The following is a 16,426-nucleotide window of genomic DNA, read 5'->3' as shown; positions in this document are numbered from 1 at the left end:
TAAAAAAACGAACAAAAAAACCTACCCTAAACATTTATGTTGATCTCTGGTACATGTTTTTAACTGATAACAATAAGGAAAAAGTGTGCTTTTTCATTTAACCAATTGGCTGCTGCTGAGCATTGGATTAGAAAATACCCGCTGTGCTGCTGAATGTACCAGATACATGCCCATTGTCTTCACTAGACCGCAACACCATCATGGTGTCACCATGGCAGATGTGATGGTGGAGGGCTGGCAATGAAAGGGTTCTATCAAGTTACATAAAAACTGCTGTATTATTAATGTAGTCACATTATGGGATTGCTCACTTTTCTTACTGAAATCGTAACTTGCTAATTTTGTAAAAATGCTTATAAACCTGAAGTCTGGTGTTTCCTTATCAAAATATGATACACATGTAGAGGGGCCACATCAGCTTGGAATTAGTCAGTTATCTCCTTGTGACCTCACTCCCTAGCCTCCTACTCCCACCCCCCCCCAAAAAATGAAAATGAGTTTCAGCTTCTCCACCTGTCCCTGAGTCTTCTCCCAATTTTTGTGATTTTACAATGACATTTTCCTATTTTTTCAGAATTCTTTTCTCTCTCCCTTGTGGCGGTGTGAAAGATCCACACAAACAACAGGGGAAATTATCTGCTAGGGGAAACTGTGAAACTGACTAGACACAAAGTGCTGTCAAATGCACAAGGAAACAAACTGGGCAGCAAAAGATAAAAGTAGCCTTCTGTTCTGTTTGTTTTCATTTATAATAATCTCACATGCTACTTGGACCAATAGTAAGAAAACCGTTTTTCCAAGCAGTGTGATTTTTCAGTCAGTTGTGTTCTTTTCAAGTCTCAAGGTCAGGCTGCTTAACATTTTTTTCCCCTTTTGCATGACATGTACTGTATATTCAGCTCTTAGGCTGTAGTCTACAGTATCATACGAACAATGCAAGTACATTTGCATCATGTCTGTACTGATATTGCCAAAAAGGCTAGTGAATGGGAAGAAAAATCGGCCTCTAAAGCTACTTCAGGATATAAAAAGAAGGCACCTTTGGCAACTGCATCCTAGTAACTGTTGCTATAGAAACTTTAGCTACCTTTATTCTCACTGTGACCTTGATTATTTTTCTTAGCAGGCTATTTAAAAATAACATATATATATATATATAAATATATATATATATATATATATATAAACCTTTGTAACTCTTTGCTCTCATCTTAGTCTATAAATAAAAGGAATTTAGAATGGAAATCCTCTTAAAACATTTGAAAGTTATAAAATGAATCCTAATCTGTTTTAAAGTATCTTTATAAAGGTATTTGTTGTGTTGCTCTGTTTCACTAAGGTGATCTATACCAACACATAAAATTCCATCTGCGACCTGTTTTTTTTCCATAGTTACCAAGTATACAAAAGTGGCATTTTAATGATGAGCTTTACTTGCAGCCATATTAACAGCACTTTTGTACAGCGTATCATAGTGATGCTATAGCCTGATGCCCCTCAACTGTAATAATAATCCTTTGCACTTACATATCCTCCATCCAATGATTTCACAGTACTTCACAAATGTTAAGACACTCACCACACTCCTCTGAAGAGGGTAAGTAAATGTGCCCCATCCTGAGGAATGGGACGGTTTATGAACATTGTTTTACACTGCCCCATGCTGTATTTCTCACCTGAACCGTGGCAGTTTGAGAGAGGTGAATAACTTGCATGACCACAAATACCATTCAGTATACAGCATCCTTTCCCACAGCCACTACTCCATTGACAATAAAGAAGCTGTGTCGTGTAACACAGCCCCAGCTGTGCTGGAAACTGTTGAATTGAAGGGGAGGATATGCAGAAAGCAACAACGGCAGTTTCCTTTATTCTGCTGCTGACAGCTATAACAGCTGAGGTTTTTTACCCATGGAAGTTTATGCCCAAATAAATCTGTTAGTCTTTAAGGTGCCACCGGACTCCTTGTTGTTTTAGCTAGAGCTCTGGTTTGCCTGAAATTAATAAGCCTCCATTTACTATTGTTGTTGTTAATTATGTATTATTGTAGCATCCAAAGGCTCCGTTCAGGATTACAGCCCCACTGTGCTTGGTGCAGTACAGAAGAGAAATCCCTTGGCCTGAAGGGTTTGCTACCCAAAAACGCAAACAGACAAAGGGGTAGAGGTTAGGGATACAGGTTGCAAGTAAATTAACTTGGTGAATATTTGGCTCAGTTTTGTTATTTACCTGGGGGAATGGGTGGGGAGGAAAGGGGGAAAGCAATAGCTACAGCTCATTGGCTGCTTAACCATGATCATCAGGCTGGGTCTCTTGGGCATCTCGGCAGAGGTGAGTCTTGAGAATAAGGTAGTGGCTGCTGGTATTTTATCAGAGAGTATTTGCCATGCACAAAGGCAGCCTGGGAGAAAATCTGGAGGTTTTTTGAGGGCTTAGTTATGCAAAGTGCTGAGCACGCTGGCCCCAAACCAACAAAGTGTGCACTTAACTTTAAGCATGAGTCGTTCCACTGAAGTCAATGGGACTCCTTGTGCTTAAAATGAAATATGCTTCAGTGCTTTGCTGGATTGGGGCTGGTGTGTTCAGCATGCTGTGTGTAGCTGGTGTGTTCAGCATGCTGTGTGTAGCTGGTGTGTTCAGCATCTAACAGAAGTGAGCCCAGTTGGCTGATGTGTGGGAAAGGCTGGGAATGCTGGCAGAGCAAAGGCAGAATTCCTGTTTTTCCTTAAAACTCTGGCATCTTAAAATGCTATTAAAGATGATGTCATTTTGTAAAGAACTAGATACATTCTTTTAACTCTCGAAGCTCATGATCCAATTATGAAATAATTTAATATGCAACACTAATAATCTTATTACAATCCCTCATAGCGGATAGCATATTTTAAATGAACTTAACTAAGTTATGATGTAACTAACACACTCTTCATCTACTTTGTGTTGGTTAAAATCATATTGGAATGTGACTAGTGTGTTTGTGGCAGGAGAGCTCCTCACTTCAGTGTAAAAAAAACACAAGAAAGCATGCATACAATCTTGTGAAAAATGTTATAGTTTACAGGGTGCACACTTTAGTACCCCACTCTTAGGGCTAGATTGTATATTTGAAATGCCACATCTATGAGTGGATCATTGGCATCAAGGACTGAATCCATGACTTCTGGGTCTAAAAGCATGAGCCAGTACTACCTGAGCTAAAGTAGCCAGCTCTGTTGGTCCAGGGCACAGCGGGCTCATCAACCGCACCGAGTGGGTGTGGGTTACACATTTACAATCTGCCCTAGTTAAGGATCAGTGCATTCCCATGCTGCCCAAGCAACAGAACAGGAGTTTCCCCCTTGCTACAAAGGTGTAGCAGTCTGCTGCTGGCCCATACCAATAGTAGATTACAACCTCCCTTTGCTGGTTTGTGCACTAGGGGTGGAGCCAAGAGTGCCCACTCCCCACCCACCACCTTGAGAGGGCAGTTGTGGGCGCACAATGTTTGTTTACTTCTGCATGCCTGATGTCAGGGGCTGGAGAGGCCACATGGGGTAAAGGGGGTTCTTACTCCCATTTGCACGGGTGCATAGGTTTGGTCATGATCTGGCTCTCAGGGTATAGGATTTATATGTGCCTGAACTGAAAGCCAGTGGGATTTTTTGAGGGGGGAGGCGGCGGGGGGGGGGGGATTTGTTTTGTGATTGCAAACCAGTGAGCATGCAAAGGTCTGTGGACAATCTGAGCCTATATGCAATCCCCTCTGTGTGATACCTAGACTTCAGCTAACTGCCTACGTTGCCAGAGCCTCTCAGGGAGCACACCCTCCAGTTTCACATCAATTATCGTTGTTGGGCTAATTTAGTAAGTCCAGCAATACTCCCTTACACTCCCTATTTGGCTTCAAGCCTAAATAAGCCTTGGAAGTCCAGTGGTCCCCTCTGTGGGGGGGACTCAGGCTTTTACCCCCGCTGTGTTGCTAAGGGGGTGTTTCTCATTCTATTAAAATTTACCTATTAAAATTTACCAATTAAAATTTATTTCAGTGATTTCAGCTATAAATATCTCCTCTCATTTTCAGAATCTTTCAGCTTACTGATATGCCAACTCACAACTTTTACAGGAGCTATGAAGATTCCTTATCACAGTTTTTAAAATTTAAATAGTCCAGTTTGTACCTGTCTCTTTGCCTCCAACTTTTGCTGTCTGTTTATAAACCATCATATGTAATAGATGGAGTTGGACTTTTGCTACCTAGGACAATTGAGAGTAGAGACCTCTGCACAGCCCCTCATATGCTTAGAGACTTCGGGGGGTGACAACATTAGCAGCTGTGAATTGCTACCTCCTAGTACCATATGGCTATCACTTTGTATATGTTCAAGCTCTGAAATGCTGTGATCCAACACACAGTAGTTCACCAATCTGTAAAGCCCGAGTAGTTCATTACAGCCTGGATCAGCAGGTTACTGGGTTTGTCCAGTTTAAAGTCTTGAGCCAGAGCATTTTGTAATTATGTCCCTTAGCTATTACTACCTGGACTGCCCAATCTGTGTCATTATTTAAAATGAGGTTTATTCTTAGGTCCTTTAATTTTCTGTACGGGTGCCAGCAAACTATGGTGATTATGGCCTGATGGATGGATGGGTAGATTGGTGCTTTTAATTGTTCTTAATCGATGACACTGTAATTGCATTGTGATTAATTGTACAGCACCCTGTGAAGGATGTTATATTAATGTAGCTTCTTGTGGTTGCCAGTCTCAGTGAAATCCTGTCAGACTCTTTCTCCTGGCACTATAGAGCCTAAAGAGTCTGCTAGAAAATCCAAAGGGGAAGACTTTAACATCCTAAGTGAAATCCTGAGATTCCCTTTTAAAAAGAAAAGCACCTCAGAGGGAATAGGGATGGTTCCCAAAGAATAATCTTAAACTGGAGCCCTTCCAGCTAACAGATCCCTTATGGCTTCTTCATAGAACACAGCCACTTGTAAAAATTTTCTTTTCCATGCAGTGTTTCTAAATTGTATGCACATCCTATGGATCACCACTCTTTGTGGGGGAGTTTTTCTACAGTAGGCTCACTGGGAATCTCAGGTGCGAGCAAGTGTCTCCTTTTGGTGTAAAAGGATGAAAGGCTAGTACAGATATTGGTTAATGGAGTTCTTCAGTTCAAGTGATAGAGGCTCATGGTTTTAGTACTGACATCCCTCAAGTTTGAACACTGCCAAGTCCCCAGTAGCATACTTTGTACGTGTACTCCATGGTCATACAAGATTCTTTCGTATTAGCAATCTATGATATACCTGTCAGGTCATCTTATGTTAGTGGGAAGACTGCCATATTGCAGGGAGTTGTAAGCATAAGTAAACTTGCACAAATTAGTATTGTATTACAAACAGAAGATATTAGACCAGGTTTCTGTCACTCCCTTTAGCACCAGGAAGGGTTACAGCACCATTCCTAGTGCTTTTCAAAAGAGAAAACAGGCACCCTTTCAGTAAACTGCCCCGTGTACATATGAGTAACTGGTCCAGTTCCCTTCCACCCAGAAAGAAGTCATCCCAGGCAGTGAATCTGAGGGGGACCTTCTAGTGGCAGTGCAGTCCAATCTCATGGTGCTATGAGGCTTATCTGAGATTTGATGTGAGTGGCCAACAACTCAATATTTTCCTCTCTTTTAGCCACAGCCTTTCACCTATTCATAACAGTGATTGAACTTTCTCTCTGGACTTTAATCTCCAGAGAGAAAGCGTTCCAGAAATCCTTTATCTGTGCTGTATTTGGAGACAAAAGTCTTGCTCGCTTGCAGTCAATGGCAAAACTTCCGTTGACTTCATTTGGAGCAAGGCTAGGCCCAAAGTTAATGAAACATGATATCCTTCAAGCCACATACAGCTCTCTTCAGATGTTTCAGCAACACCTGCTCTCTTTGGGTGATTAAAATAAACAAGAACACAGTGAAACAACCCAGTGGGACCACTTGGGATTGTTTTTCAGTGAAGAACTGAGGAAAGCCTTTCCGTGCTTGGATCCAAAAAAAAAAAAAAAAAAAAAATCCCAAGCAAAGTTTAGTCAGCTTTTCTTGAAAAAGGGAATGAGCCTTACAAAAACTTCGCTGCCTCAAAATAGACAAAATGAATGTTTCTTTAGAGTCAAGAAGATTGGTTCCTCAAATCATTGGAAAAATATCCTAAGCATACCATGGACACTGTTAGGTGTCTGCAGTATCAGGTGAATGACAGAAGTCTAATGAATATCTGGCTCCTGGTGACAATACATGCCATCCTGTTGGGATAGGGGGCTTACTTGAAAGTTTATGTTGCACAAAGGAAATGGTCAGACCACAAATTCAGAGTAAACACATAGATTTTAGAAAAGAGAACAGCTGGATTTTTATTCCTTTTCCTCTTCTGCAAGCCTGTAATGATAAAATCAAAGTAATGCAGGAGTTGTGGATCTCAACAAAGGGAACCAAAGTAGGAAAGCTCAAGAAGGAGATACTTTTCTTAGACTGGGAGCAAAAGAATTGAAAATGTCTCTGCTTTTTTCATGTAGCATAGTCAATATGGACTAGATCTTCAGAGGGTGTAAATCAGCAGGGCTCCACTGAAGCGCACAAAATCTGATTATATTTTCATTTGCACAGTTAATAAAATGTAAACTATGGGGTGGAGGGTTTCTACCTTCATCTAAAGTCCCATGCAAAGATAGATATGGATGAATCTTGCAAAGCTTCAATATTTCTTTCTTTCTTTCTTTCTTTCTTTCTTTCTTTCTTTTTGTTTTTTGGCTTTCAAAGCAGATTTATTTAAAACCTTGTGCTTGACTAATGATATTAGATTAAGCTTCTGAAAGTGTTGTTGAATTCATAATATTGGTGTCTGGCACTGGAAGACTTCAAAACCACCGACAATACACTGAAGAATTATCTCAACCCCAAGATCACATTGCTACCTTGTAATATAAAGATATGATCTATACCATATACATAGCTGTTCTGTTCAGGAAACAGTACTGTGACACTCCTCCCCCACCACCACCACATGGCTGACTTTGAATCTATTCTAATTTTGGCTTGAATTCAAAGATTTACTTTGATTTGCTTCTTATTAATTATTATTATTATTATTTTATTTTATTTTTATTTATTATTGCTTTTTGGTTTGGTGTCTATATTTTGTTTTGCTAAACATTGTGCTAAAAAGCAATTATGGCTGAAACATTCTATTGTGTAATAGAGTGAGAGGGTTCTTATTATTCTGTCACAAGACAGGTCATACTTGTTGGACATGTTTGCCACTCGACATGACTGGTGAAGAAGTGTTTTACAGGATCAACTGACTGGATATTGCTGATTAATAGCCCTGACTATAGACAAGTTAGAGAAATTTGATTCTTCTTTTTCACAGGTAGAGGTTCAAATTCACCAACTCCAATGCGGAGCATATTGCTCTGTTCAAAAACACTTCTTGGAAATTGTTTTTTTGTCATTAAAATGCCTTCACAAAGCCACATTATTGTAGCCATTCCTAACCACGTCAACCAGAGCTTTTACAGAGCTATAAGACCCTTACTAGGCTCCTACCTATCCAGAGCATAAACAGAGAGCATCTGGAACAACTGTGTGAAAAAAGGCATGCTGTGTTCCTCTTTTCCTGCCTGTTAGATGGATCTGGTACCCTTACCAAATTGCTATTTACATGGTTGCTTTAGTAACTGGTAGAGTTAGTTGTAATTAATGTACTTTGTTGCTGTGTATGGCATAGTGTTTTAGAAAAAAAATGGTAAGGAGTTGTGAAATTTAATGAGAGAATGTTTTGCTTGCGGCATGCAATGTAATAAGGGAATTTGCAAGATGCACAGACTAGAAGCTTTCCTGAGAAGCAGAAAAGTCATTGCAGCAGTTTAGGTAAGGACTTTTCTTGGAGAGGATGTGAAATCCCAGGCTCCTCTGGTGAGTGAACTGAAGGGTTGGGCGCTTAGATGAAAGGTTCACTGGTCCCAGAGAGTGAGTAGAAGGTCAGGCTGACGGGTGGACAGCTCAGGTCACATAAGAATATTGAGCCAGATCCTCTGCTGTCATAAATTAGCACAGATCCAGTGGCTTCAATGGAGCTTTGTCACTTTACACCAGCTGAGGATCTGTTCCAGCATCTCAGCAGTTCTCAAGATAATTGTAAGGGGTAAGAGAAGCCTTATTTATTGTTATAGTTAGTGACCTGGTTATCAATCCTCAATTCACCTGTTTAGGGTGGATCTTCTCTGTGTACTGTAAGCATTCAACCTTAAATGTAATATGTAATCTGAACTTTCACATGAGATGGAACAGTTTGCCTGTATGTTTCTATGGCTGTAACTTTCAACTGAAAGCAGCCAGTGTCATCTGTAGGAAAACCAGTTCCTCCACATCGAAGCCACCTGTAATTAGCTTTATTTTCTATTATTATTTGTAGCACCTGTCCAACGGGATATAGATGCCTAAAGGCTGGTGAAAATCCTGATCATGGCTATACAAGCTTTGATACTTTTGGCTGGGCCTTTCTCTCTTTGTTCCGCCTGATGACACAGGATTGCTGGGAGCGTCTCTATCAACAGGTATCAGATTTTTTTCGTTAAAACATCAAATAAATCAGTCATCCACTTACAATAATATATTGGTCTGTCTACATAGCGAGTTAGTGTGTGGCAAGCCAGGGTGTGAATCTACAGCAGACTAGCTTGATGCGCCCTATCTTGCTGTGTGAAACAGGAGCATGTTGAACTGCGCTACAGAACTTTTAGTGCACAGGGGCTACATAGCAAATTAGTGAGTGGCAAGCTAGTGTGATGTAGATTCATGCCCTGGCTTGCTATGCACTAACTCACTGTGTGGACAAGTCCAAAGTCAGTAGTTGAAGTTAGGAGAAAATTGGTGGTGGTTAAACACAGAATGAACGACTCTCCTGTGTACATCCTAGTCAGTTGCTGCAGTGAATATTTAGTAGATGATTGTCAGTGGATGGCTAAGGAGGATTGGTAAATGGGAGAAAGAAGCTCTCATTGGGTAACTTGTTTGAATCTGAAAGATGTCATCATGTAATGACTGTTTGGTGGCTGATGTAAAATGAGTTGGTGATCCCAGTCCCGCTCAAAGGAGAATGGTTTCCACCTGACAAAAACCATCACTTCCCTTGGCATGCTTCTTGACCGAATTAAATGAAGGAGACTAAATTGTACCCACACACCTAGGAGTGCTCTCCCCAGAGCAAATTTTCCATCAAGGAGGCCCTGAGGTTCATGTGCAAAAATTGTCTGAGAATAACTTGTAACTTTCATGCACAGTTGTAGCAACTGTGTGTGCAAATGGACAGGTCAACTAAATACTCATTCTTGCATGCATTTGCTGTAATTGTATGTGCAAGTCTCAGGAACTGCATGCAGAAATTAGGCACAAAATTGCATGCACATGGTTGTGTGTGCAAATGGGTTTGTGCCCACTGAAAATTTGGTTCTCCATGTCAAGATTGAAGCACTTTGGTATAGAAATCAGGGAAGGCTGTACTGCCATAGGCCATGCTATACAGTTCTTCAAATAAACTGAGGACTCCAGTTTTCCTGTGCCACCATCTACACAATTTATTTTTATCTCATGAAAACTAGTAATACATTGAAATAGAAGCCAATTAAATAACTGTAATTCATTTAATGGGTGGAAAATTACAGGTACAGATTTGGAAGGTTCAAGTTGTGACTGTAAAAAGGAAGGCTAAACAATTAGCATTTAGTAAATGTACCACTGTCTGAGGGCAGGTTCTGTATTAGCACACAAAAATTATATCCAGGTGGCAAGTTTCTGAAGGTCTATATTCAAAGGAAAGTGTGCTGACTTTTTAGGTGAAGAATGCTTTCTCTGCAATTGCTGATAAGTTTATCTGTTATCGAACAAACTCAAACACAATATTCATGAGAAAAACAACTCATTTTAAAAATGCATCTTGCTGCATGACACAATGATCACCTGATTAAATTATGGCAATTTCATGATGAGAGTGTAACTTCCTATGATGTGATTTTTTTTATATTGAACGGGTTTCTGTTCAGGCTGTTAGCAAAAATCTAATTTAATTCAAAGTAAATATAAGTCTTTTAAAACATTGTAGAAACTTTAAACTTAACTATGCATCAGACTCTTTATTTTTGTGCTTGCAGACTCTGAGATCTGCTGGGAAGATCTACATGCTCTTTTTTATGCTGGTCATCTTTCTGGGCTCATTTTATCTGATCAACTTGATCCTGGCTGTAGTAGCCATGGCTTATGAAGAGCAGAACCAAGCCACTATTGCTGAAACAGAGGCAAAGGAAAGGAAGTTTCGGGAAGCCATGGAAATGTTAAAGAAAGAGCAGGAGGTCTGTAAACTATTCTCTGGTTAATCTTAGCCTGAACATGCAATACAACAACACTCAATCTTTATTCTAAACATATAAGACCAATGAAATAAGGGCTCTATTGAAAATGAGTTGCTGGTTATTGTCTTATTCAGAGAGGTTACAATCTTTTCTAGAAGAAATGTAATGGTAATGTTTGTGGCCAGTAAGGACTTGCCTACACACAAAAGCTGTACTGCTTTGTCTCTACCAGTATAGTTAAAATTGTGCAACTTCCCCACGCCCTCCACCTGCCCAACAGCATGGACACAGTGATATTGGTATGGTATATAAGGCATTTTTATACTGGTCTATCTGTGTCCATACTAGTGATTGTACCATACATCTGCTTTGGTAAACATCATGCCCCTAACTGCAGTAGTTACATGGGAACAAAAACTGTGTGTGGAACTGGACTAAAGTAGCCACACTTCTCTTCCGTACATGTTAACTAACATTCTTTTTTCATTTGCTTTATTAATCTTACAGTTTCAAACCACTATTAATATCCTATTGTTTGACAAATGAGAGAATATGTAGGGTCACCTGTTTAAAATATTTACAATTTTGGGCCTATATAGGGAGTTCTCGGACTTATGATGCCTGACTTATGTCGGACGCCACTTACGACGCTTTTCAATTGACTGCCCGTTTCACCCTTACGACGCTTGTTTCGCCCTTACGACGCTCGATTTGCATAAAGTTTGCTTGAAATCACTTCCTAGTTGCGTTTTACTGGGATGGAGCTGGAAGGGGTCGCTTCTGATTGGCTTCGAGGCAGCAGGATAGCTTGTTTTTGATTGGTTCACAGCCCCGGGCTCAGCCAGTCAGAAAGCTTGAACAGTGATTGGCTGAGGCTCAGCATGTGTGCCGTTCTCCCTGGCTTTCTGAGCCTGTGTTGCCGGCACTCTGAACAGCATATATGAGTTTATATGTTTATTTGAATGCTGTTTACAAAATACAGTGTACAGTAAATACATTGGTGTTGCAACATTAGACATCTATAATTCATTTAGTACAAAAATCTGGGTTATTGTGGTGAAAATAGTGTATCAAGCTTTGGTTCAGGATCCAATCCCTCCTTCATACCATTGATTCCTATGGGAAAGGCGGTTTCGACTTGCAACGCAATTCTGAGGAACGAATTGTGTCGTAAGTCCGAGGACTCCCTGTACAGATAAAATCCTATGTTACAGACACTTAAACAGGTACTTCCTGAGATTAAGCTTTCCACAACATGAAATGGAACTTGATTTAACTTGGGCTCCTGGTCACATCTGCTCCCCACACCCCAACTCCTTCCCCTGCTCCACTCATTCCCAGCACTACTCCTGGCCCAATCAGCCCCCGTCTCCTCTCAGCACCTCATCCAATCTCAGTCTCCCCACACACCCACTGGCTCCCAGTCCTCCCTTTATTTCCCTCCCAGTCCCAGTCTCCTTGCCCAGCCAGTCCCAGTCTTCATCCCCTGGCTTCCAGTTCCAGTCTCTGACCCCTGACTCTCACTGTCCTCATCCAGGCAGTCCCAGTCTCTCCCATTCCTCCCCACCTGCCAGCCCCCAACCAAATTTTGTCTCTACTCTCCTCCCCCACAGGTGTGTCAGTCTTTATTTTTTCCTCTGCATTTGAATCAGGCAGCTTCCTCCTCCATGCTGCCTGTGCCCAGCAGAGGGATCATTGAGAACACAGGAGAGGCACCCTGCTCTCAGTTCCGGTGTCTAACCCTGGCCCACCATAACCCAGAGCTGTAAATGCAGGGAAAATCTTGCTCATCCCCCAGGCTGGAACATGCCCAGTGCAGACAAATTCTTTAGGGATTTGAATTGCTGAGCTCTAGCAAGTGTTTACTGAGCATGTGAAAACTGTGATTTTTTTCAAAGGCTTATAACTTAGCCAAATTCGGGCAGATTTTCACAGAACAGCAAAAGGCACATCTGTGATGCAAAGGCCCCTTCTCAAATTTCAAGTCCCTCCCTTCAAAGCATGGGGACACTAGAGCTTCTTAAAGAAAAGGTCACCAGAATTATTTATCATGGGCAAAACAACATATTTTTTTCTTAGCCTCATTCTCAGAAACAGCTTCATCATTTTGGCTGAAACTTTCTAAAAAAAATTCAGCCTGAGGCAAGCATGGAAAATTTCACCCCAAACCGTTACATGTTTGGCAAAGTTATAAGCAACTGAAAACAAAGTATCATACTGGGAAGAGTAGGGCAACCTTAATAGCACCATTTTTGGAGATAAAGAAAATGTTATGGCAAGCAGAAAGGAAAATTTAAACTGTTCAGAATGGCACTTATGCTAAGTGATACAAAGAGAACGCAGCTCTAATTGAGAGGCCTGCTTGGGGCTGATCAGTCTTCTTATGCAATTGGTCCAACACATTCCTATGACTGAAGCTAACTCCAAAAGAGTCATTGAGTCTAGGAGAGGGAAAATACCTCAGCATACCAATTAAATCAGTTGACTCAAATAGACAAGGTGGGGGAGGTAATATCTTTTATTGGACCAACTTCTGTTGGTGAAAGAGACAAACTTTTGAGCTACACAGGCACTTCTTTAGAAATACGTCATATGAGAACAATGCCCCAGAAAAGCGTCTGAAACCTCCCTCTTCTTCTCTGCTCTAAGAAGTTTGTTCATGGAATATGTGTCCCAAAAGAGTTAAGTTTTGCTGTTGTGTTGTAATCTGTTTGATGGAGGATAATAGAGCTGCCCCCACTCCTTAAAATACATGACTGATTCTTTTTACAAATGTTAACTTGCTGCATTACTTTGACTGACGCCTGTGGGAGTGGGGGTATGTTCTGTTTCTTAAGGGTGATTGCTTGTTTGAGTCTGGTGGCTTACAGAAAATAACAATGAAGATTCATTAATTCCACCATACCTGGGAACCTGTAGCATTGTTCAGTGATTATCTGATACCTTCTGTATTCTGGCAAAGAACCTGCAAATAGGGGGCCTGCTTAGTAGATAATCAATGAGTGTGGCTCTTTCCAGTTGGTTGGCACCCCCAAAATTAATCTTATTTGTTTTGCTCAAGTCTGATTTTTACCAAGTTTTCAGTAGTCTCTTTGGAGGTGCAAAACTCCCTGTTCGTGCCTGAGAGAATCCCCAACTCTCATCAAATGCTTCATCATGGGTCTGCAGCTTCTTTTCTAATATTTTGATTTTTCTTTCCTGGCTTTCCACTGGCTTTTCAAGACCATTGATTTGTGCTGGCAGGCTTTTTTGAATTCAGCTGCAGCTGGGTTTCTAGCAGCTCTCCTGTTATCAGAATTTTTGTGCAGTGATTCCATGAGATAGCTGACGTGGAGAACATGATGCAGAGGCATGTGGAGTTGAAAAGTCTGTCTTATCTTCTTTTACACCCATGGTTTGCATTTGTCGCCTCGGATCCCTGATCAGAGCTGGCGCTGTCACTGCTTGGGATAAGATTTCACTTATAAAAATGTGTCAGCCAAAGTACCTAGTGTTATTAGTATCATCCTGTGAAGAGTACAGAGATCTTGCAATGCACAGCCCAATGGCAGCCAGCTGGGCTCCACTCTGAGTCACCCTTTTTGATTAAAGGGGCACTGCCAAGGCTTGGTAGGCCTAAAATTCTACCGGTCTCGTTTATTCTGGATGGAAGGCATACGTATGACTCATAGATTCATAGACTTTAAGGTCAGAAGGGACCATTATGATCATCTAGTCTGACCTCCCGCATGATGCAGGCCACAAAATCTGACCCACCCACTCCTGGAATAATTCTCTCCCTTGACTCAGCTGTTGAAGTCCCCAAATCATGATTTAAAGACTTCAAGTCGCAGAGAATCCTCCAGCAAGCGACCCCTGCCCCATGCTGCGGAGGAAGGCGAAAAACCTCCAGGGCCTCTGCCAATCCACCCTGGAGGAAAATTCCTTCCCGACCCCAAATATGGCGATCAGCAGAACCCCGAGCATGCGGGCAAGATTCTCCAGCCAGACCCACATTGACCATTGATACTAATTACCAGCGATGGCACGTTATTGACTTATTGACTAAAATCACGTTATCCCATCGTGTGTGTGTGTGTGTGCGCGCACACACACACACACATTGTGCTGTCTGTCCACACTGGAGCCCTAGCTGTTGAAATATATAAGAATCTCATTCTTGAGTACTTCAGAACTATTTTATTTTATATTGCCACGCCTCTGCCTAAGCACAAGCAAGGAGAAAACTGCTTGGATGAGAACATGACATGAACATGTGCACTTACAGTTTTAGACTGGAAACTTAGTATCCTGAATGTATTGCTGGTGAGTCATCAAGTAGATAAGTGGAGATGTTAGATTATTGCAGTGTTGAAATGAGGGAGCTGATAGAATTTTTTTAAGACCATGGTAAGTCAAATGGGGTATTTTTACAGTTAGTTAAATATTGTGACCAATCCCTTTTTATATAATTTTAACCTTCACCGTGAGCTGAAACTTATCAATGAAAACTAATTGCCAAAAAGAATAATCATTATTACTTACTGACATCCTAAAGTTGCAAATGGTATATCTGCTATGTTCATTTTTTTAGGCACTGGCTGCTAGAGGAATTGATTCAATGTCACTTAGCTCATTTGAAATGTCACCTTTAGCATCCAAAAATGCCAAAGAGAGAAGAAATAGGAGAACGAAAAAGAGGTCCTTGGGGGTAGAAGATTATGGGGAAGACCAAAAGGTTCCCAAATCTGAGTATGATTGTGGTCAGCGAAGAATGGTAAGTCATTATCTGAAATGTCAATGACAATTTGTTTCACTCTGTACCTTGGTGAATAATCAGGGCTCTGAATGGTAGTACTGTAATTAAAACAAAAAAAAACCTTTAACAATAAACAAGGATCAAACACTGAGCACTGTGACTAGCTTGCACAAATTCTATATGTTATAATTGTGGAGAGAAACTTATCTACTCTAATTTCAAAATCATCTTTTAAAATGCCCACTAAAGCATTTTTGTCACTTTTTTGTTTGTTTGTTTTTTAAAACATTTCAAAATTCCCCCAGTCTCATTTATTTTCATGGTAACATGTTCATTGTAAATTGTAATCCATCCAGTTATGGCAACCATATCCCTACTAATGGGCTAGTGCCTTTTTTGCTTTTTAATGATGTACAGCGGACACTTGAAAAGTTTTCTTTGCTTTTTAATCTTTTGCCTATCACCTCTCAGTACAAATGTTCTGGAATTGTTTTCACTTTATACTGTAGGGAAAAAAAAGAATATGGGTAAGCCCATTGTTTAAAAAGTTATTCTGTTAATATAATTGATATGTGTGAATGTGAATCTGCAGATAGTGATGATACTGATGATGGTTTCAGATATTAACATTTGTCTACGCTTAATAGGGGGCAAAGTTTAAAGCAGTTTATTTGTTGTTTTTGAATAGCCATGTAATGGGCTAAGTCTTTCAATACTTTGTCAGTAAATTTAGGGATATTTGGCAACCATAAAAAAGTGCATGGAAAATGTGAAAGTGATGTAAGTAGATGTGACAAATTAATGACTCCCCAGCTCACAACATTTATGCATGACACATTAGGGTTTTTTATCCTGAGAGGGTTTTCTTGATATTGTTTAATTAATTGAGTGGGTTGCATTACTAATTATACAATTGTTAATGCTAGAATTGCTGTTTTGATTCATTCTGAGTGGGTTTCAAGATACCAAATACCAGAATGAACCAGAGCTGCACACTTGTTAATGTGTTTCTTAGGTTATATATCTTGTTTTCATTTTTCGCCCCTGGATGTCATATGCATGAGGAACATGGAAGTAACATTTCAAAGCTTATAGTAAATCATCTTTGTAAGGCTGTGCCTGGCATGGTTTGAGGGAATAAGACTGAATCATCATCATTCAAATGAAATCTGAGCTGCTGTAAGCACACTGCCATCAGGAATCAGTTTCAATGACTGTATCATGGAAACCCAGATATGGATTTTTGACCATTTAGTAAATGGTCTCAGTCAAAATGAGGTGTCTTTTTATACAGTGGGCCTGAATTTTTATAATTCTTACTT

General features: G+C 40.4%; 1 protein-coding gene across 4 annotated transcripts in view; it reads left to right on the top strand.

Annotated features, from left to right (window-relative positions):
- The window catches only part of LOC135873573 (sodium channel protein type 5 subunit alpha-like), a 262,049-nt gene that overhangs the window by 70,452 nt on the left and 175,171 nt on the right, over positions 1-16,426 (top strand). For all 4 annotated transcript variants that reach the window (XM_065398188.1, XM_065398186.1, XM_065398185.1 and 1 more), the window contains exons 8-10: positions 8,434-8,575; positions 10,169-10,366; positions 14,940-15,122. In XM_065398188.1, the coding sequence (XP_065254260.1) occupies positions 8,434-8,575; positions 10,169-10,366; positions 14,940-15,122 (523 nt within the window). The remainder of the gene's footprint in view (positions 1-8,433; positions 8,576-10,168; positions 10,367-14,939; positions 15,123-16,426) is intronic.

The sequence above is a fragment of the Emys orbicularis genome, chromosome 2, assembly GCF_028017835.1.
Source record: "Emys orbicularis isolate rEmyOrb1 chromosome 2, rEmyOrb1.hap1, whole genome shotgun sequence".
NCBI classification, from domain to species: domain Eukaryota; kingdom Metazoa; phylum Chordata; order Testudines; family Emydidae; genus Emys; species Emys orbicularis.
Note: the sequence above shows the minus strand (reverse complement) of the source record. Positions and strands in the feature narration are given on the sequence as shown.